Below are 23,647 nucleotides of genomic sequence, written 5' to 3' on the forward strand. Positions count from 1 at the left end.
CTTCTTTGGTGAAATACTTGACAGTATATGCAGATATAAGAGCAAGAGTGTAGAAAAACACTGCTAAGACATGACCTAAGAAGAGGGATTTAAAGGAGAGAATGCTGACAGCTTAAAAACTAGCTGCCAAAGGCCATAGTACTTACATCCCAGTCCAGAGGAGGCCTATCAAAAACACTTACTGAAGAGCTACTGAACCCAGGGGACAGCATGTGAAATGTGCCAACTCAGGGAAAAAAAACTATTTTATATAGTAAATCCATATTATACAACTGTTGCATTTGAAAACAAAATCCACAAAGAAAAGAAATGGTGATTTCCAGCCAAGACTATAGGTAACAGGTTTTACTGTTTTATTACATGTGATTCTGTAATTCACATGAAATTAGTAAACAGATATTCTCTAAGAATCCCCTGACAATCTCAGTTACCTATTAAACCTAGTTGATCCTTAAATGCTTTCCAAAATACTCAGGAAAGCAGCTGGTATATAGGAGGCCGTAGGTAATAGCTAGCTACCAAAAATATTTTCTGTCACGCACTGTGTACCATTCTGGGGACAGAAAGTATATAAAATGATCCCACAAAGGGTGCTAGGTACTGTGCATATAGACAAAAAGCACAAAAAATAAAGGTCATTAACATTATTATTAGGCTCACAAGTCAGTTAAGGGGGATGGTGATTGGTACACCATTTAAGAAAGAAAAAAAATAACCAGATAGTAAAAAGTTGTAATAGTAAAAAAATAAAAGCAAACAGTTGGACCACAACCTCAATTAACCAACTACCTCTGAAATGGTTTCCCCTGCTGCTTCTCTAAAAGAAAGAATCTAGAAAGCACTGTAAAGTAGCGATTGTTTCCAAGGGCATTAAATACTTCCTTATCCTTGTCCAGGAGTCATCTTTGCACACACAAAATATATTTCTCTGGCCAAGAAAATGGTTACAGTGGAATACTCATTTTTGTCCAGGTAGGATCCATCACTTTTGGTAACAGAAACTTTAATTTCCTTTCAGGTCATTTAACCTTGCCCAACACCCCTCAGTGTAAAAAGACTGAATGAAGCTTATCAATTGCTGTATTCCAGCTACTTGGTCAGAGTTGATCCAGGAAAGGTAAGTCTCCTATACCAGGTGGTAAGGCTTACACCTGGGAGCCATGTCTGAGCCCTAAAGGAGAAGCAAGTTCCTTTCTCCTGAGATTGCTAAGCTTGGGATTTTGGCAGTGATCCTGATATGGAGCAGGCAGAGGATGACCCAGAGTAAGGCCGACAGAGAGGAGAATAGGGATCAGAGAAACCAAGGCCTGGGGCATGACTGGAACCCTTGGATACAGTCTTGACTATAGTCAGTTTACCTAGGACCTTTCAGCTGCAGGAGCTAAAAATTCTCTTTGGAGCTTAAGCCAGTTCTTTTTTGAGTTGCTATCACTTGTCACTGAAAGAGTCCAAACTAAAAGAAGTGGGGCCTGCACAGATACAGAAAGATGCTACCAGCAGGAAAGAAAGATGAACGCCAGGGAGCTTGGTGGGAGGGCGAGTGACTCCCAGCTGGAGCAGAGGCCAGGTAGGAGGTAGTAAAAGAAATGGGAGAAGATAAAAATGTTAGGTGGCATAATATTAGTCTTACTGGACACTGAATTCATTGCTAAGGAACTCAGGGCATGGTCGAGACAAAAGGATTTTGAATTGCTGACAGCAACAAAACAGTCTTAGGAAAAAAAATGATTAAAATATTAATAACAAAGCTATTCATAGTCAAAAAAGAAAGAAAAATAATGAAATTGAGATCAATTCCTAAAACTTGTGCTGTAAAACTATTATTATGCATTAGGAGACATAACTATTTTGATAGTAAGAAAAGTAAGAATATGCATAATTATATGCCTTATCATTAATATCTATTCTAATAGGAGCTTGAAGCCTAGTTGTCACGGAGAAAAATTTGTCTACAAACTCTGCGTTGAGTGAGACATTTTATTAATAAGTTGTCTACTGGACAACCTGGAGCTAAAGATAGATTTTTAGGAAACATTTCCAGTGTACACATTAAAACAAACTTAATAATTTGAGAAGGCAGTTACCACAAAAAAAAGTGAATTTGATCATCAAAGTCATAATCAAGATATTAGGATAAAAAAAGAAATGTGAAAGAAATAAATGTTGTCTATTGATTTAAAATCATTATATAAGTGTTTTTGAGAAGAAAGGAATACAAATTCAGTGGGAAAGTGACAACATTGTTAGTTATAGTCTGTACATATATAGAAGAAAAACTGATTAATGTTCATGGTACGAAATTTTCATCATTAAGTTTACCAAATCAAATAACCAAAGTAATGAAATATTCTATTTTATAAAGCACTGTCCTTTGAGATTTTGAAATTGAAGTTCTGAAGAATAATTTATAATAAAAAAGAATTTTTAAAAAAAGACATACTGTACTCTTGAGTAGCAAATTCTTGGCTTTATCACAGAAGGATTAGGGCAGACAATTCACAAAAGGAAAAGAAAAGGTAGTATTCATATGTCTTTTGCAAATCACATCATTCTAAAACTGACAAACATGAGATACCTTGCCAAATGTAGAACTATGAAAAGATGTACAGTGTGTATGTGAAAATATGTAAAGCATATAAAAGCTATTTTGATTTTTAAAGCCATAACTCCAAATTGAACACAAATAAGGGAGAGGGGGAAGAAGAGAGAGAGAGAAAAAAATCCTCCGAAAGAGATCATTACTCTGAAAATTACAGGATTTCAGGTATGATTTTAAAGACATTTTCCAACATTCGCAAAATAGAATCACTGCTGTATAATGGATGAGCTTTAAACCAGGACTCAATTAAATAGATGCTCCCGTAGAAGAAATTACAGAATATTTTTAGCATGCTGCAGCAGGAGAACACAACAGCCTAAAAATTATGGTACACGATACACTATAAAATACCATACGTATACTAGTGCCTTAGCCTAAATTAAAGGGTTGAGTTCAATTCCAGCCTTTTCACAGGCCATTTGGTTTTAACTTTAAATATACCACCCAAGCAGCTGCTTCCTTCACCAGGCAACACTTTCTTTCACAGACAAGCCATAACAGTTCTCCTATAGACAAGAAATTGCTTTTAGAGTTCTTAAGAAGAAATGATAAAAAAAAAAAATCCCAGGAGAGCAGCAATAAAGGAACACTCCTACAGTGACCAAAGAGGGAAAGTAAAACAAAACAACAGGCAGATGATTTCAAGGCAAGATTTCAACTTCAAGGAAATAAAACTGATCTATCCTGAGAAGTATCCAATCTACTACTGTAATGGCATTATATTGGAAAAGAAGAAAATCCATATAGAAGAACGCCAGTTAATCAAAGGGCCAAAAAAGGCTGATGATGTTGCCAACTTTGGGAAATTTTCAAGTCTCAGACACTGGATTTTGATTAGACAGGATTTCGTGTGCATTATATATGTATACAACTGCATTCAAATTGAAAGCAGTCAGAATCAGTTTCATAAAAGAATAAGCAGCATTTTTTTACTTTTTGGGGGGGGTAGGTAATTACGTTTATTCATTTATTTTTAGAGGAGGTACTGGGGGTTGAACCTAGGGCCTCATGTATGCTAAGCATGTGCTCTACCACTTGAGCTATATCCTCCCTCAGCACTTTTCTTTGATCCCTACAATGATATATACATGTTTTGTATTAAAGAATATTTATAGGAAGTTAATAAGATATTATTACTACTCAAGTGAAATCTTGGGTCTAGAAGTTTCCCATGACTGCTAACTGACAGAAAAGGGAAGGGAGCCAAGGTTTAACATCAAAGGAGATCTAATTTTTTTTTTAATGAAATGGAGTAAACACTAAAATGTACATGTAATTAATAGATCAGAAATCTTTTAGATGCTCAGACCTGAGACACACTGTCATCATTACCAAAGAGTCTAACTTAATGAATTTCATATAATACCCTGTGTTTGGCCCATATTGATGGAGATGACTCCATTCTAATACCAACATATCTGAGTGAGATGCCCTAATTGAATTCTTCAAATTAATCAATTTTAATGATAGAATTAGCCAAGCCTAATTGGATAACACAAACTACAGCCAGATAAAAAGCAAAATGAATAAATACATAAACAAACAAAAAAACCTCAAAAAACCAAAAACAAACAAACAAACAAACAAACACATTAACAATTAACTGGGTTTCCATGAATGCTACCACATTTCAACACTGGAATAGGGAGGCTTCTAGACTCTCCAGAGTAACAATCGTGTGGTTATAGCAAACGAGAGCCACTTTCAGTGATCACCATCCATGTGACAGATGAACCTCTTTCAGATGACAGATTTTGGAGGAGTTTTTACTCTCCAAACTGAATTACATCATTTTCTAGAAACAGAATTTATAAACCTATCATTTAGTTGTTAGTTTCAACAAGTACTCCCTTGAAGAGAAAAAGGTGAGAGGATTCTAAGGACCATTGTACTCTGATATCTGGAGAATTTTCAGCAAAAACAAAAGGGGAAATATTCCATCCAAAGCTCTTAATTGTTTCAAAGTCTTGAAGTTAGGATCTTTGCCTTGAAAGGAAACCTAGGTTCATTCAATTCAGCTTTATTTTTAAACTTAGAATAATACAATGGTAAAAAGGAGAGTATTTTCATCTGCAGTATTTTATTTTAACCCTGCTAATTGACTCTCAGCCTTTTCAGCCTACTAATCACAGATTTCTACCACTGACCCCACAGATTTAAAGAGGTGATTCAAAAACTCATCTGACAGAATGTTAGGAAACATTTGCATGTATCTGGCAAAGGACTTGTATCTAGACTGTATAAAGAATTCTTACAACTTAATCAAAAAAAGACAAATAACCTAAATAGAAAATGAGCAAAGGATATAAACAGACCTTTCTCTCAAGCAGAGAGAAAAATAGTCGATAAATACTTCAAAGCATGTTCAACATCATTAGCCATCAGGGAGATGCAAATCAAAACCACAATGAGATATCACTGCATACCCACTAGGATGGTTGTAATCAAAAGGACAAATAATAACAAATGTTGTCTAACAAGGGAAAAATTTGAACCCTCATGTACTGCTGGTGGAACTGTTAAGTGCTGCAGTGACTTTGTAAAACAGTATGGCATTTCCTCAAAAAGTTAAATATAGAGTTCTCACATAACCCAGCAATTTCAGTCTTAGGTATAAACCCAGCAGAAATGAAAACCTAGGTCTACGTGAACACTTGTACACAAATGTTCATAGCAGCATTATTCATGATAGTCAAAAAGTGAAAACAACCCTAATGATCATCGACTAATGAAGAAATAAACAGCACTTGGTATAACCATATAATGGAATATTATTCAGCAATAAAAAAGGAATGAAATATTGATATATGACAATATAGATGAATCTCCAAAACATTATGCAAAATAAGTCAATCAAAAATGGCTATATATTATCTTATTCCACTTATATGAAATGTTCAAAACAGAAAAACCCATGGAGATAGAAACTGTATTACTGATTTCCAGTAGCTGAGGTGAGGGGACGCCTGGGAGGAAATGGAGAATGACTGCTAATGGGGTAGAGTTTCTTCGGGGGATGATGAAAATGTTCTAAAATTGTCTGTGCTGGTGGTGGAGTTGTAAATTATATGCAGTATACAAGAGTGCATTTGTATACTTACAACTCTGTGAATATAGTATAAATCACTGAGTTATATTCTTTACATGGGGAATCATATGGTAATGTGCATTATATCTCAATCAAGCTGTCATAAAAGAATATCATCTGAACCTGTCCCTTGTCTCGACTCACTATGCCCCTAGTTATTGGCAGAACCATTGTTAGCACATATAGTGCCTGTGTGAAAATTATACAAAGCCGCTTTCTCTGGGCAAGAAAATTAGAAAGTCACCTCTTTCTCCATGCCGACCCAGCCAGAACCAGGGCAGGCTGCATCACTGGAAAAAGAACCCTTGGCTGGAACTCATCAAGGAGCCTGAACAAACATGCATGGTGGTGCTGACTGATATATCCCTCTGTTATTAACAAACCAGATGGAAGAGATGCTTTTCAGGTTACTTATATATGATGTCATCAGATTAGTCTGCTTAATAACAAATACATGATTTCCATGGAGCCGACAACTCCTCCTATCAACCCCTACCCTACAAAATATACTGGTCCTCTAATGTTGCTTATCTTCATGAACTGTTCTACCCTCCATTCACGTCTATGAGAAAAATATTCCACAGTCCCCACGTCCAACTGCTTACCAAGTTATATTATTTTTGTCTCAAGTTTTCAAAATGTTATCTCCCCTTTAATACTCATCAGCTGTCTAAACACAGGGACTCGTTTCCTATGGGTCTCCTTGTTTGCATTCTTGATACCCTTTGATCTACTGCCATAGAACAGCCAGCCATTTGATCCTTATAAATCAAAACATGTCACCCTGTTTATCGGCCTCTAATGCTTGAACTAGGATAGTTTACATGAACTTGAACGATCTAGCCTGTGAATACTTCTGTGCATCATCTCATGCCATTCTTCCCTTCACTGGCTACACTGAACTGACCTTCATTCAAGTCTAGATCATACTGAGCTCTTTCCCACCTTATGTTCTTTGAAGCTAAAGAATGAAGACTGAAGTGGAGAATTTCAGGTAACAAACAAAGATTATGGGAAAAGGTAGGCTTTTGTTTTCCTTCATATTAGGTGGTTAGTACATATTTTTGCATTAATTTGATGACATTCTATTCTCCACGAGACCCTCAGTTCCATTTAAATAAGATCTTTCCCTGAATGCCCAGCCTCCTGTAAAATGTCTCATTAACAGCAAATACTCAATAAATGCTTAATGAATAAATGAAGGAACTCCAGCTGTGGAGTCTGTTACCTCTTTTGGTGACTGACTCTTACCATGATAAACTTTACAGTGAAAAAGCTTTGTTTATATTTGGAAACTATGTTATCATGATTGGGCCAACTAATTGAATCATGGTATGCTTATACAATAAAGATCTTGATGACGAAGATTTCAACTGCAACTCAACCTCAAAGGTGAAGATAATACTGTACTATCCAGTATTCCAACACAATGGAATGTCCTGGGATGGAAATTCATATCAATATGTTTTTAGGAGAAAGTGGACAGGGAAACATTTTGATTAAATCCGATATGTTTGTCATATGTGTTCTGCCAGTTCCATCCCACCATTCACATATAAACATTTCAAAAACAAGAAAATCAGTGGGTAAACACAGCAAACTCAATGGAAATTTAGACTAAGATACTTGTCAATGGAATCTCCACCATCAACTTTTTCCCCAAAAGGCAGAGATAAAATAATATTGTCATATAATGAATATCTTAAGATAATTGCAGACATTTTACAAACTAAAACATTTTTATGATTCAAAAGGCAAGCAACAAATACATTCCACTTATACTGAAAAGCAAAAAACACACATACTGAGAAGTTACTAAAACAATGTTGTCTTCTAAAGAATCTTAGCTTTAAATATCACAACCTTCTTATGTGACTGGGTTAAAAAAGTATTGTGTTTGACTGAAAAGTTTGGTTTTGTTTTTCAAATTTATACGGAATGAATAGTATACTGATAAAGTTATAAGCTTTTGTTTGAAAGTCAACTTGTTTTTAGACCATCAGAGCAAAGCAGCTTTGAACTTCATCAAAGTCAATATATTCAAAGATGAAATTTGTGGTTTTAGCTATATTATTTAGTTATGAGAAACAGCACTGCCTATAACTCACAGCAAACTAAGCTCCTACTAATTATAAGACAACAATTTTAGTTAATTAGTCTTTAACATTTTTCTTCTCAGATACAACCAGCCACTCTGGGATTCATCCAAAGAAATTTCTGTATTTCTTTAATCTTTCTTCAAACTTATTTTTCTAAGTCTCTATGTTCTTTTAAAGATTATAATCTAATTAAAGTGAATAATGTTCTACCCCCTCTGCTGGTAAAGGAGGGAGTAACCCTTTGTAGGGGCAACATGGTCAACCTCTGCTTTACATGAAGATTGCAAATGGACAGCAGCAAAAAAGGAAGGAACGAAAAAGGAAAAAGCAACCTTGGGCTTAACAGATGTGCTGCCTTACATATCTTTTTTGAGAGAAGGAGGTAGGACCATTCATATCCAATGAAATCCTTTTAAATTCATAGTCTATGTGCTCTCAACATCTAGGTTAGAGGTCACTAATGATGACCCATGGGTGATACCTGGCCTTCAGACTTGTTTGATGCCAACAGGGTTGGCCCACACAGTGTTTTCATAAAAATTAAATTTAGTAAAAAAGTCAAGACATTGCACATAAAGAATGGATTTTGGTTTATCCTGAAAGTGATTAGCTTTAGCTTTGGTAACACTACTCCTGAATTTTCTCATTCATCATTTCACTCATTGAATAACTACTGAAACAGTGAACAGCACAGTCTATCAGTTGCATAAGAGAGACACAAGTAAAAATATACAAGTAAAAAGATGTAAAATGTCAGGTAAGGACCAAGGCTACGGGAAAGATACAGAGGATAGTGATCTGCTTCTCACTTGTCTTTTTTAGGACTTCATTAAAGCAGTGACCTGGATGAAGTAAGCAAGCTGTACAGATCTGACAGAAGGCCCCAAGGTGAAGGCCTTCCTCGCATAGTGAGGAAAGGCCAGGTCAGTGGGGCTGGTGGTGAGGAAAGAGGAAGGCGAAGTGTGAGGAGACCATGTACGGGAGGCAGGACAGGGAGAGAACCAGGAGCCAATGTAATGAGTGAGATTTGTTCTTATTCTTATGGAAACCACTGGAGGTTTTGAGCAGAAAGGGACTGATTTGGCAAGTATAAAATTCAAGGAATCATTCTGCTTGTTGAGTGGAGAACAGAAAATTGTGGGCAGTGCCAGGGAGAGGAGGAGAAAGGTGGGGAGTGACACTAGGAAAAGAGATGAATTAAAAGTCTATGTTATAGAAAACAAACTTATGGTTACCAAAGGGGATAAGGGGGGAGGGGTAAATTAGGAATTTGGGATTAGCATATACAAACTACTGTATATAAATCAGAGACATAACAAGGTCCTCCTGTATAGTGCAAGGAACTATATTCAGTATCTTATAATAACCTATAGTGAAAAAGAATATGAAAAATAATCTATATATGTATAATTGAATCACTACACTATACATCAGAAACTAACAGAACATTGTAAATCAACTACACTTCAACACAAATGAAAAATAAAAGAAATAAATTTTAAAAAGGCTATGTTGGGGAGATGGTATAGCTCAGTGGTAGAGTGCATGCTTAGCATGCGTGAGGTCCTGTGTTCCATCCCCAGTACCTCCATTGAAAAAAAAAAAAGGCTACATTAGGCTGTTGCAGTATGTGAGATGAGGCGTGAACGCGATTCCCATTCAAATGGTAGCAGTGGAGGGGCTGAGAACAGATCTGCTTCTTGGTACATTTGGAAGGTGGAACGAACAGGACTGACTGGTGGATAGACGTAGGGGGTGAATATGAGAGAGACTGCGTTCAAGGATGCCTCTGGAGAGAAGCAGGTTTACGGGGAAAATTAAGATCATGGTTTGGAAATCTAAATGTGAGATGTCTACTGATATCCAGAGGAGAACTAGCAGGTGGTTATTTGAACCTTAAGTTTCGGGGATAGCTCAAAGCTGCAAGAGTGACTTCTAGGAGTAAATATTGGGCACTTGAGAGTGGGTGCCCCCTACAGGAAGATCATGCCATCCATCTGGTCCACCCCAGATCTCACTGCTCCTTACGGCTTACGCAGAGTGGCTTTGCTTATTAACGTTATCTTCCTAAGTAATCAAACCAAATAGAAATATAAAGAAGCACAAGAAATGGTAGGAGACTTCTAGTGCTACAAATTGTTCTGCAATGTTGGTTAAAATACAAATTAAGTTGAATGCATAGCTAAGCAAGCAAAGTAAGCTGAAAAGCAGAGCAATAATTCTAGAGCTGGTGCTGCAGCTGCTGGGGTAGCAGAATGAGGGCATAGGGAATGGGAGAATCAGTCTCGGCAATCTGGTAGCTGAGGCTGAATTGTCCACGTGGAAGCAGGAGATGATGAGGAACTCAGGAACTGGCATTTAGAAATGAGCCCTTTTGCACCCCGCTGCATGCCTGAAGGGCTGCACTCACATTTAAACCCACCCATGGACCCAGGGAGAGGACTAGGGAGTAACCTGTCCATCTTTTCCTCCTTGGACTGAGGTTGTGGTGAAGCCAGGGGGCTTCGAGGGAGCAGATATTTTAATAAAGGATTCACTAGGTGGGGTCTATACTTCACAGGATTTGGGGCTTCACATGTATTTAACAAATAATTGATCTTCATTATTTGTGAATTTATTTGTGAATTTACCTACTCCCTAAACTATTTGTAAAGCACCAAATCCATATATGGGGCACATAAAAGGTCATTTTCAGATACGCTCAAAGTGGTGAAAAATTTGACTCAATCCACGCACATGTTCCCAGCTGAAGTTGAATAAAGCAATGCTCTGCCTTCTTGTTTCAGCTCTCAGACTGTAAATTATGGTCCTTTTTGCCATATATTTAGTGCTTTTTGTTGCTGTTGCATTTTTGTGCTTTTTGTGAACTTCGCTATTTAAAGCAGACCCCAAGCATAGAAATGCTATCTAATTTTCTCAGGCACCAGGAAGCTGTGCCTTCTGAAGAAAACATGTGTTAGATAAGCTTCGTTCAGGTATAATTTTGAGAGCTCTTGACTATTAGTTTAATGTTAGTGAATCAACAATGTATATTACATAAGCTGCCTTTAAATAGAAACATTCATAAAACAAGGTTATGTACCAGCTGGTTGACAAAGACGTTACGACCAAAGGTTTGTAGGAATCTAACCCTGTATTTTCTAGAAGTGATGGTGCAGTATTTGCTAATTCAGGTTTATCAGTGACTTTATAGAAGATAATGACCATGAATAATAAAAATTGGCTATACACAGTGGGCTACATTAAGCCAATACATTAACACAAAACAGCTCCCAAGTTGGGTATATCCCTGAGATTCCAGGCAAAAGCAATGAAAACTGCTGGGTATGGGCATTTCTTAAACCAAGGCTAACAAGAATCTTATGTTGGCATGGGAGGGGGAAATTCTCCAAAAGATCAAATTCACCTGAAAAATTACCCCCCAAAAAAGGTAATACTTACTACAAATGAGAGCCAACAGATCAACAAATGATAGGTTAACATCAACAATATCCTGAGCTAACAGAACAGCATTATGAAAGAATATCTCAATACTGAAGACTTTAAACAATTAAAGTTTTTTTTTAAATGTGGTTGGGTGTCAAACCATCAGAAAAAATAGGATGCTCTGAAGTGAGAACAGGAATACATGAAAAAAGAACCAGCGAGAATGTCTAGACATGAAAAAATAGTCAATGGAATTAACAATGTAAAGGATAGTTTAATAGTAAATGAGACGGAGATGAAACGAGATTAGTGAATTACAGACTAGAACTAAGTAAGTGGAGACAGAAAACATGACAGACAGGTTGACAGAGATCGTGAGAATGAGACATTTAAAAATACATGCAGAAGTAGTAAACAGCAGGCATGGGGATAAACAACCCTGGAAGAGGTAACAGCTGTAAAATTTTCAGAATTTCCATAAGATGTGTATTTCAAGACTTAGGAATAATATCCTAGAATGGTTTAATAAAAGATAACAGCTTATCCTTGCACAGCACACACTGTGTACCAGGCACTGGTCCAGATGCTTGACGTGTTTTAGCTCATTTGATTCTCACATCTGATGAAGTAAGTTCGACTGTTATCTTTGCTTTACAGATGAAGAGTTGGAAACAAAGAGAGGTTCAGGATTTGTCCAAAGTCATATGGCTGCTAAGTGGTGGAGCTGGGGTTCAAACCCAGGCAGCCTGGCTCGAGTCTCTGTGTCTTGAACGGTACATTTTACAGCAGAATTATTTTTTGAAGAATAAGGGCAAGTAACACACTCTCAGATCAAAGGAGAAAAGAGAAGAAAAACAAAACAGTACTGACTATAAAGAAAAACTTACTAAATGGATTTCTAAAAGATGCAGATCTCCAACCTCGGACAGGATTCAAGAATGAGGGTGCACAAAGGAAACAGTAAACATGTAGATAAATCTGAAAAAATACTGATTATATGAAATAAGAGTAAGTCTCCTAGGCAAAACACACACATATACTTTTTCTCTTTCTATGAGATGTTCCCCAAACTAAGACTTGCTTGCAGTAAACAGATACTTTTTGAGACACAAACCCATGAAGACAGGAAAACAGAAAAAGCCAAGTGCAATAAAATTTTGGAAGCTAGAAAACTTGAGGACATAGTACTTTAAAACAACGAACATCAAGATAGAAGAGGTGGAGGTGGAATACTGCTGAAGGGAGATCCTGCGAAGACAGTTTTGCCCCCGATGTTCAGGAAAATCAGTGTAAACTGAAACATACAAAAACTTTCAAGACAGATTTCTCCCAGAAGGTAAAACTGACAGAACATCTGACACCTCTCACAATTTGAGAGGACATCAAGAAAACTGGCCAAAATTTTGGCTGACATAAGATCACAGAAAATTAAGAAATCAAAAAACAAGATTACTGAATTGCAGGAAAAGAAAAATTAGGCAAAGAAGGAAAAAAACAATCATTATTATAGTCTGCCACAAAGTCAGCTCTGAATATAATTTACAAAGTCATAATAATGTAAACACTGAATGTTGACCTAATTCAAATTTTGACCCAATAAAATCCTGCAATAACATGCCCAGAATTAATGCATATTCAAATATTAATCAATTGGCAACTGGCTTCTTCCCAGCCCCCCAGTGTCAAACAGAGGCAGGTGAAAATGTTTATTCTCTGTGGAGGTTTGGATGGGGACAGGGTTGGGAAACTAATTGGCTTGTGATCACTTGGACTCTATCCAGAGTACAAGAAGTGAAAATATAGTGGGGACTTCTCTATTTTTAATTTTATGCTTTTGTAAGAGCTATGACTAAAAATGCTTTTTTTTTTTCATAAACCTCATAAAAAGGCAACCTCACATTTCTGAGGTGCCAAGGGTACCAGAATGTTTGATGGCCAACAGTAATGCTTAAAACAGAAAAATCAAGCAGCAGCAGTATAAGCAAGTAATTAAAAAAACACACACACAAAAAATGCTGAGATAAATATCAAGAGCCAGTCCAAAAGTTGGAAGTTGTTTCCTCTAGGAAAGGAGAAGTAAAAAGGATTGAGCAGAAGTCTTGAAAACTTTTTCTAAAAACAAACAAAAAACCCCAAAACTATGTAGAACTTTGCATATGTTTACATTATTTTATATATAAAAGGAAAACTAGAAAATTAAAGGAACAGTGGCAATAATACCTAATACATGGTGTTAAAAAATTCAACAAAATTACTGGACAACAATAGCACAGTATCCTGGAGGAGGGAAAAAAGTTTAAAATATTGCAAAGTCCTCTACTAACTTTAGACTTTGTTAAAGATGTGTACTAAAATTTCTAGGGCAATTAATATAAGAAAATAAATAGAGTGTATAACTTTCAATGTTACTGAGGTGGAAATAAATTTTCAATCAGTCCAAAGAGAAGAACACAAATACAAACTTTTTATATTACTATATTAATATCCAAACAGTAAGGCAAAATGCTTTATTAGAGACAGGGTGTCACCTCATATTGACCAAAAGTATACCCACTATCAATTCTTAGATATCAATAATTTACTAATTATAAATAATTTGTAATTGGTAAATTAATAAAGAAAATTAGTCAAAAATACCAGGATAAACTGAGAAATTCACCATCACCATGACAGAAATTGATAGGTTAATTGGACAAAGTTTCATTAATGAAATATATGATGTGACCAACACAGTTACCAACCTTGACCCAAAGAACATATGGAGGACACCTCTCTGGTCATTGGACCACTAGGTTAGAAATCAGTAACAAAAGATGACTAGAAAAATTCCGATGTTTGGAAATTTTAGAAACAAATTTTGGTAACTCATGGGTCCAAGAGAAAATTATGATGAAATCATAATATTTATAGAACTGAACCATAATAAATATACTCTATGTCAAAACCCTGGTTTATAGCTAAAACTGTGCTTTTGAGGAAATTTAAAGCCATACATATTTAAATTAGAACAGAAGAAAGGTCGAAAGGTAATGAGTTGACCATACAACTAAGTGGTTAAAAACAGAACAAGAAAATAATCCAAGAAGCTGGAAAGAACAATAAACATAAGAGTAAAATGAATGAAATATAATACAAAGATTCAAAAGTAAGGAATAACAACATCAAGTCCTGACAAGTTTGATACTAAAATAAAACTTAGAATGAAACAGGAATGTACGTGTAGATAAAGCACAGACAAGAAGGATAATAAAAGAAAATGTTCTGAAACTATTTTCTGCTAATGCATTAGAAAACATAAACAAAATGGATGGAATTCCTAAAAAAAATAAAATTGATCATAAAGAAGGAGTCAATTTGGTTAGCTTATAATGATTCAAATTATTCAATCACTATTTAAAATACTTCCCTACTGAAAACTCCAGGTCCAGTTTTATTTGTAAGTGTTACTTCTTATTCAAGGAGTAGATAATTCCAATATTTCTCAAAATTTTATAGATTTTATAGGGAATATAAAAATAAAGAGTACTCTCCATCTTATTTATAGAGATGAATATAACTTTGATACTAAAGTCAAAAAAAGGATAGTATGAGAACAGAAAATAAAATCCTCTATATTGATATACATGCAAAATGCTAAAAAACTGACAGATAACATCCAAGTATTAAAAAACTTACATAAAAGCCAAGTTGAAACTAATTCAGGACTAGAAAGTTGGCTAATACTAAGAATTGTTCACGGCATTAACAGATTCAAGGAGAAAAACAGCATGACCATCCCACTAAAAGTACAAAAATAAAGTATTCGTGATACAAACTAACTTAGAGAAGAACTACCTTAACTTGTTTAAAAATATCTATAAAATCTATAGAAAACATCATATCAAATGGTGAAATGTTAATCTTATTCATTCTTTAAAATCAGGAGCAAGATAGGGATGAAGTTATCCAAGCTCAAAACACCTATTCAACACTATATTGGAAAAGAGAAAGTGCGCTCATACAGAAGATTCTAAAGGAGCAAACAAAACTCTCATTGTTTGCGGATAATACGATTCTCCAAACACAAAAGCCCAAAGAAACCAGAGGTGATGATCAGACACCGCATTTTGGCTGCTTGATAATTGGCCTCCATACAATTGAGCTAGTAGAGTTGACTTCCCATCCTGGGATAAAATAAATGGGTACCTCTACCTCACATGATATACAAAGTCAATTCCAGGTAATTAGAGACTTACATGTAAACAGGAGAATATTAAGTTTTTATAAGCACATTTAGGAGAATGTCTTTACCATTCAGGACAAGGAAGAAAAAAACTTTAAACAACTCATGAGAGAACATAAGCTACAAAAAAATCAATACTTTATGTAAAATTAAGAACATCTGTTCATCATTTGACAGCATCAGGAAAAAAAGTAGCCACTAAAAAGAAAATATTCATATATCTGACAGGATTAATTCAGAGTATACAAAGAACTGTAAGTTTAAAAAAAAAAAAAAGACTACCATACAGTGAAAAGTATATAGATAACAGAAGCATAAATGGTCAACAAATATATGAAAAAGAAAAAAGAGCTTAATTTCACTATAATTATAGAAATGCAAATTAAAACCAAAATTAAATTTTAAGTTAAAAATGAACATGCAAATTAAAAAGTAAAATACAACTTGAAATTCACCAGATTTGCACAAATTAAAATACAGAACAATAACAAGGGTTGGCAAGTATGCAGATCAACAGATACAAATATAATGTTGAGGGAAAAAAGTTGTAGATGTAGGAGTACAGTATGATGCCATTATATAAAAGTTTAAGAAATTAAGAAGGTAAACCAGGTTTCCACATTGTATAGAAGCACATACATATGTATTCAAAGGATAAAGAAAACACATTCAGTTCCGAACAGTGAATACCTAATGCAGAGGGGACTTAAGAGAGAAGGACAAGTCATCAGGTGACTTACCAGGTAGGTTTAATTATACTTTGAATCTTTAAATCTTAAGTCGTGGCTGCACAGACAGACTTTCCTCCAAAACCATTTGTATGTCTAATTTATGATGAAAAATATACTGTACCTCAAAAATGGTTAAAAGAAAAAATTTTTATAAAGACTGACAGGAAATTCAAGAATAAGAAAAGTAAAACTAAGTATTAATTAAGCAAAAATACTTGGGGTTTTGGAGGTACTATCCTGATCTTTTGGGGTTAGAATTAAGAATCTAAAAAAAAGATTTTCAAATGTATTAAACAAGCTTCAAAAATTATACACATGTAACATAACAGCAAATAATTGTGAAAATGTCTGCAACTCAAACACTGCATCGTTTTACGTATTTTTCCCCTCCCTAAGTTTTGTGACTGCTCCACAAAGAATCTATTAAAAAAAATAGAGAATACCTACCGAAAGCAGGCTTCTTAAATTACAAATAGGCTTTCACTTTCATTTTATTACAAATATTATTTTTAACCAACTTGAAAATTAACATAAAATTTCATTGTGTTTTCACTAGCGTTAAAAGTGGTGCGTTTGGGAGTTCGAGATTTACAAATGTTAGTTAGCCACGATATATAAAAATAGATTTAAAAAAAAAGTGGTGCATTGAGAATACTATCATTTACTCATTTCTCCAGGAAGCACATTTTTAGTACTTTCTGCATGGCTGACAGAAAAAAATTAGTATTACTAAGCATGTAAACATACAATATAGTCAAGAGGAGATGTAACTATAGTGAATAATCAGAACATTTTTCAGTGACAACACTTTATTGACCATTTACCTGCGGCAAAGGCAGTAACGATTCCCCTGAACTGGATTCAAGAGCATCATAGGACTTGCACGTAGTAGTACAAGGGTCTCCTTATTAGCTAACCCCTTCTTTCAGTTACTGTATTACTTCCCTTCACGGCTGTCAAGTAAAAGCAATGCTCTCTTATACCTAGTAATTTGGAATCCCTGATGTATTAAATATCCTCCACTTCTGTCAACTTCTTTGGTTTCTTTACCAGAAACCTTTATCTCAACCATATGAATTCAAAAGTTCATTTTTTACCTTTCTAGTCCAATGTGGCATCAAGTTAAGAACACCCCATATTGCTTTTTGTAACTTCCAAAAACCACTTAACACAACACCAAAAAAAAAAAAAAAAGACAAACAAAACAATAGAATCTCACTGTCATCAAGACAGGAAAAGCAATCTAACAGCAAGCACAGGAGTAAATAAAACTTATCAGGCCAATGTGGATAGACTGTGGGGAAACCCAAGGGACTAAATGGTACATTCTAGGTTTTCCTTATGAAAGAGAAAATTTACAGCAAAGGTAGGAAGATATTGTGTACCTTACCCACCACATGTATCCTCATAGGGTGCACCCAATGTAGAAACTCAAGGACAGTACCATAAAAACAAAAAACAAAACTTGTTGGGAGAGGCAATCCACTCACTATGTGCTCTTAGCTTCTTTGTAAGTTTTTGCTGGGTGTGCCAAGAACGAAAGGCCCAGTGATTCTCAGGGATGTGTTTTCAGAGAGCAACCAGGAGGGATAAGACAAACTCTCCCACTAGGACAAAGAGCAGGCTTGCTTACTGCTTGCTAGAAAAGAGGTGGATTCTCTAATCTCAGTGTTCCTCAGCTGCAGTTGCAGCATCTGTCCTGCCCAAATCGTATCACCTCCATGGGACTCGGGGTTGACATAAACTAGAGCACACTGCTTGCTGTGCTGTGAATAATAAAGCTCTTTGTTACTGACCCAGAAATATCACATCATCTGCCACTATCCATTGAATAGTAGCAGGCTAGCTTATTAGCTTGAAAGTACAGTACAATAAAATCCCAGACTTAATAATTTTCTCCTAGTTTGCTGATAAAGTACTGGCCAGGGAGTAGAGGCAGACTGCAAGAGACATGATATAATTTTAGAAGTGTTTCCAAACAAGCCACACTCTTTAGGAAGGATGGACTGTACAGGGGGAAAAACTTGTAAGTCAATAATACTTCTTCAGCTATTATGGGGTATCAAGAACCTGCAGTAGAAAAATATTAAGAGGAATAATGTGTTTTGTGAAAGACTCCTGGCAATAGGGAATTAGACTGGGAACTGCGTATTCCCCTGTAGATCAGAGAAGAGAATCTGGTCACTGCATGTGGCAAAGACAGCAGAGCCAGGGCAGTCCATTAACATCTGTTGATAAAGCCTTAGACTGGACAAAATTTGCTTCACAGCCTATTCAAGATATTAAGCCTAAGAATGGAAACATCAAATGGAAGTACAAGAGAAGACTGCCTCTAAGATCCAAAACAGCATTTCAGAACACTGACTCTATCCTCAGAATAATATAATAAATCAGAAACAGAAATTCATAGGAAAGCACAGCCTGAAATAAAAAGTATTTCAAGAAATGGGACAAAAAAATAAATCCTTTAAAAATACAATCAAATCAAACATACAACTAAAAGATAAAGGAAAATTTCCTGAATTGTGTATAAGATGTGTAAGAATAATAATAATTTTTTCAAGTTCTAAGTAAAGTAAATTAAAAGAGATCTAAACCTAGCTATATGCTGGAGATATATATATATATACACACACATATACAAACACATATATGTATTTGTTTTTTAACTAAAAGGATGGAGAAAAAATTATCTCATTGATAAAACCAATTGAAACAAAAAATACAACCAGCTGAAACAAACAAAAAAAATAACAACAAAAAAGGAGACAACAGTAAGTTCCCAAGAAACAGAAAATAGTCCTGGACTTCTGTTCAGTAACACAAATTCCAGAAGGCAACAGAACAACACACTTAGAATTCTCTGATAAACAGTTTTTAGATCCAACATTTGTACCAATCAGGTGTCTTCATATTTAAAGCAATATAATAAAATTCTTTAAAATGCAATAGGATGAAATATAGTTATGTTTTTCAATGTAATTTATGAAATATTCCAAATATGTAAAAATTGAGAAATTCAGAAAAGACAGGAAAATCTTGCGGCTGACACTGCAGCCAGGTAAAACATAGATGTATCATAAATTTTGGCAAAATCCTAGTTAAAGATAATATATACATATAAAATTATTTGTAAGGAGAATATTATTTATATTTACTATATATAAACACATATTTGCATATATAAATAGTATCATATTTGTTCACACAGATTATATATATATTAAAATGACATCATACCAATGTAAATCAGTAATATGTGAGTCACTGTGAGTGTAAAGTGTACAGTAGGACAAAAAAAGGAACTAAACTCATTGTTCAAAAGGAGGAGACTCTGAAAAAATAATTTAAATTTAAAATTCTGGCTACTAGAAAAGGAAACTTTTATAAACTAAAAGGTACTTCCATAAATTAAAAGGTAAACTTAACCTTATGTAATATAAATATGATATATAGCTTTTAAAATACTTGGAAAATTCAGGGTAAAAAAAAATGTTCATAGAGGGGGAAAAAAGAAAAAAAACAGAGAATCAAAAGAAAGAGCAAGGAAGTATGAAAGGCAGAACACACAGAATATAATGGCAGGAATAAAACCAACCATTGCCATTATCAAAAACAGAAAGCAATAGAATAAGCCATGCATTAAATGACACCTCATCAATTTATAAATGGTTTGTGGCAATGGTGGGGGGAGACTGCTACCATTATAAGAACACATGCAATCTAATTTTAGAATTATTGAGGTGTAAACAACTAAAAGAAATTGCAGAACCAAGGTAACGCTGATATTCACTGTATATGAAATACGCACCAAAAAATAAAGGAAGAGAGACTAGAGAGAAGAAACAAAACGTACAAAATAGGAAGACAAACACTAAATGCAATCTCTGGTCCCAATTCTAAATTCCCTGCTGAAAGCATGTGATTTTCTCAGGTTGGGACATGGGTTCACCCTGCTCCAATTAACATGGTACAAACTTGGCTCCCAGAGCCAGGCCTCCATGGGGTTTGTGCTGAAGGTCATCCTGAGCCAGGCAATGGAGGTCAAAGATTTGTCACATTCTTTTCTTTCTCACACTCTCTGTCCCTTAATATTTTCAGATTTGTTAGATGTAATTCTCTAATCTTCATGCTCTTCCTGAGCAAAGGTCATGCCTGACAATTCGTATTCTTTTCAGTTCCAACACAGAACAAAGCACAGAGTAACTAATGAATAAACACATCCTTAACTATATTCTTCCTCCTCCCCTCAACAGAATCCTTACAAAATAGTAAAACAGAAAACATGCACACACACATACACCCACCCGCACATACATACACACATTTTAAGCTCTGATTTGCACAGTCGTTAGAGTTCCAAAAAATCATACTGAATTGTTTTCTCAACTTACTTAATAAAATCTACGTCTAGTTTCTGAAATCCAAAATGACTCTAAAGTCAGTAATATATTTTTAAATCTTGGACTGGCTAGATGTGTGAACATAACACTTACAGGCAAACTGGAGTTTAGCTTCTCTGCTGACAATTGTTCCAAGTGAATTTGTTGCAAAACATTGATAACTTCCTGTATCCCAATTTCTGTTGGGGTTAATGACCACAAGATTTCCTCCGTTTAACTTGTAACGATACTCCATACTCAGGTTAATATCGCTTCCATTCAGCTGCCATCTGTAAAACAAATATCCAGGATTTTTCCCCTTTTTAGTATATTAAAACATTTTTATCTATTTTAAACATCAGCTCTCTTATCAATGAAAGGCAACGAATATATCACTTAATTGTTACATAACTGAAGATCAAACATGCCCAAGTTTTTTTTAACAGAAACAAAAGGTTAAATTATAGTAGAAAGCAGAACAGAAGAGCATCTAAAAGTTAAAGATTTTCTGAAGAGGTGAGAATAATTCAGTTTGTTCACTAGGGGAAAAATTAGGCTAGGTCTGTATAGGCGAAGTAGAAAATTGAGGTAATTATCTCATGCACTTCAGGCCAATCTCATATTGCCGATCAAGGTGAGAAAAACCTCATTTCTTTGATTTATCCAGACTGACTGAGCACATTTAATAAATTAATTGGCTAAGTGCTCAACTATTCATTTCAATTTGTCTGGGTAAATACCTGTCCCAGAGGCACTTTCCACTCTTCTAAGCCATCACAGTGTTATTTCCTAAATGGTACACTGTGGTAAAAGACCCTAAATGCCACCTAGGGGGCCTGAAACAGTAAAGACACTAACCCCAGAGCCATATTTATCACTGGGAAGCCAAAAGAAAAAAAAGAAAAAAAAAAAGAAAGCTGGTTTTTAAATGGAAAAATCAGAATTTTTTAAATAGAAAGTACACCTGACATCAAAGTAGGTATCGCCTTTAAAAACTTATTAAATATCCCAAAATATCAAGAACACATCCACTGTATAAATCAAGCCAGCTACCTCCCAGAAGATTTGGTTTTTATATTAAAATTACACTGCTATCAGTTCTATAAACTTTAGGGTATTGTGACTGCTCTTTATAGTAAGTTTGAGACAATAAGTAATAAAATGCCCATTTTATAGATGAGGATGTCAACTCTTCCCAAACTATTAATTGCTGGATCAGAAACAGTATCCATTTGAATTCTAGTCCAGAGATCTTTCATCCTGTCATGGGCCATATAAAAATTGTTGTATTCATATATCAAATATTTAACCTGGAAATGGTATACACTGTGAAAGCATACAAAGAGAGGAAATGTGAGCATTATTACAAATGAAAGTGCGTACAGTTAAATGAAATATTATATAGCTGTGAAAATGTATGAACTTTTGTAAACATGGAAAAATCTTACCAATAATGATAAAAACATTTTTAAATGCAGTTTGATACTGTGTATAAAAGTTTAAAACACATAAAGCAGTATTAGGAATGTATTAAACATCTTTTAAAATGTATGAAAATATAAAAGCCTCAAGTTTAAGAGACTTTAAAGCTTGCATGGAGAGGAAAGAGGGATACATTTTGGGGCAAACATTGGGAAATTTAGCTTTCTTGGTTTTATTAAAGTGAGTAGTGGGTATATGGATGTTCGTCATTATACTTGATTATATGTTTACTTCATTTTCTATATTTGAAATAATGCATAACAAAATTGTAATGACAGAGGCCACAGAAAATGAATAAATTTAGAAGTCCAGTTCCTATTGCTTAAAGTAATATTTTATCATTTGCTCATTTTCAAAATCAAGACTTTTTTGAGTTTTTTCCATCTTCCCATACAAGTCTCCCAGATCTAAAGCAACATTTCTTCTGAGAAACCAAAATAAAATTAAGAGGAAAAACTGGAGGCCTCATGTCTTTTCTTTTGAACTTAAAAGAGCAAAATTACAAAGAAATAGAAAAGGCTGTAACTGTTTTCTCACTTGTGGCAGATTTCAGCTATTGGTTTGATTTTGCTTTGTTTGTAGAGTAACCTTTTTTTGATCCTTCTCAGGGCAAGTGCATATTTGCATGTGCAGTTGAGGTCACTTTCTCCTGTTCAGACTTTAATCTTGCCCTTGGAGTTTGTTAAGTCGAAACATGAACACTTATTAAGACTCCTTCATCCTATTCCTGCTCAAATCCTAGAACTACAGAAGTTCACAAAAGGCAATGAAATCAAGGACAACTGTCCATCAACATCCTGTTTGAATACTCTGCACTCCTGATACACGAGGTGGTCTGCAGACCAAGATCATCCTCCTCATCATCTGAGAGTTCGCTGGGAATGCAGAATCCTGGGCTCTAGCCAAGATCTACTGAACCAGAATCAGCATCTTAAAATAGATCTGCAAGTGCTTAATATGCACATTCAAATTTGAGAAGAACTGGTCTATATACTATCCCCAAGAAGCAACCATAGAGGCACAGCAGATAAGAATTCCCCACTCTTGATTTAGCGTATTTTATATTCAACAATTAGAATTAGAAAAGTCAACCTACTTTCCTTCCTTCCTTCCTCCCTTCCTCTCTTCCTGCCTTCCTTGTGGGGAAAAAAAAAATTTATTGAGTCCCTAAATGTCAAGCAATTTTCTAGGTTCTAAGGATATGGAGAAAAAGGTTCCTGCCTTCATGGACCTTACTTTTTTGTGAAGACATTTTTACTGTTTCTTAGGTCTTGTCCCTGCATCCTTGTCTAGTCTCCGGGTGCTAGCCAATCCTACCATGTAACAGCAGAATGAACAGAAATGAGATTCAGAACCAAGTGCTCCTTGGTGAGTGGGTTGGACTCATCTCTCACCAGCAGGGTGACCAGGAGCCAACTGTTTAACTCCTTTAGACCTAAGTTTTTAACATGCAAAATAAAGAGAATGCCATCTTTCCCACTGGGCTTTTCTATCAAGTTATTCAGACACTGTATGGAAAGCTTGCAGCTTGCAGCTTATGGCAGCCATCAAACAAATGGGTGAGCACCACTGTTAGTGTGGGAAGAGACTCCATAAAGGCTGCAGACCTGTCTGCTTT

General features: G+C 35.2%; 1 protein-coding gene across 4 annotated transcripts in view; it reads right to left on the reverse strand.

Annotated features, from left to right (window-relative positions):
- Positions 1–23,647, reverse strand: part of CNTN3 (contactin 3) — a 299,279-nt gene that overhangs the window by 167,258 nt on the left and 108,374 nt on the right. For 3 of the 4 annotated variants that reach the window (XM_072941732.1, XM_072941733.1, XM_072941731.1), the window contains one exon: positions 20,662–20,837. In XM_072941732.1, coding sequence (XP_072797833.1) covers positions 20,662–20,837 — 176 coding nt within the window. Of the gene's footprint in view, positions 1–20,661; positions 20,838–23,647 lie in introns of those variants that run through there. The other variant, XM_072941734.1, reaches the window with a different exon arrangement.

The sequence above is a fragment of the Vicugna pacos genome, chromosome 17 (assembly GCF_048564905.1).
Source record: "Vicugna pacos chromosome 17, VicPac4, whole genome shotgun sequence".
Classification (NCBI taxonomy): domain Eukaryota; kingdom Metazoa; phylum Chordata; class Mammalia; order Artiodactyla; family Camelidae; genus Vicugna; species Vicugna pacos.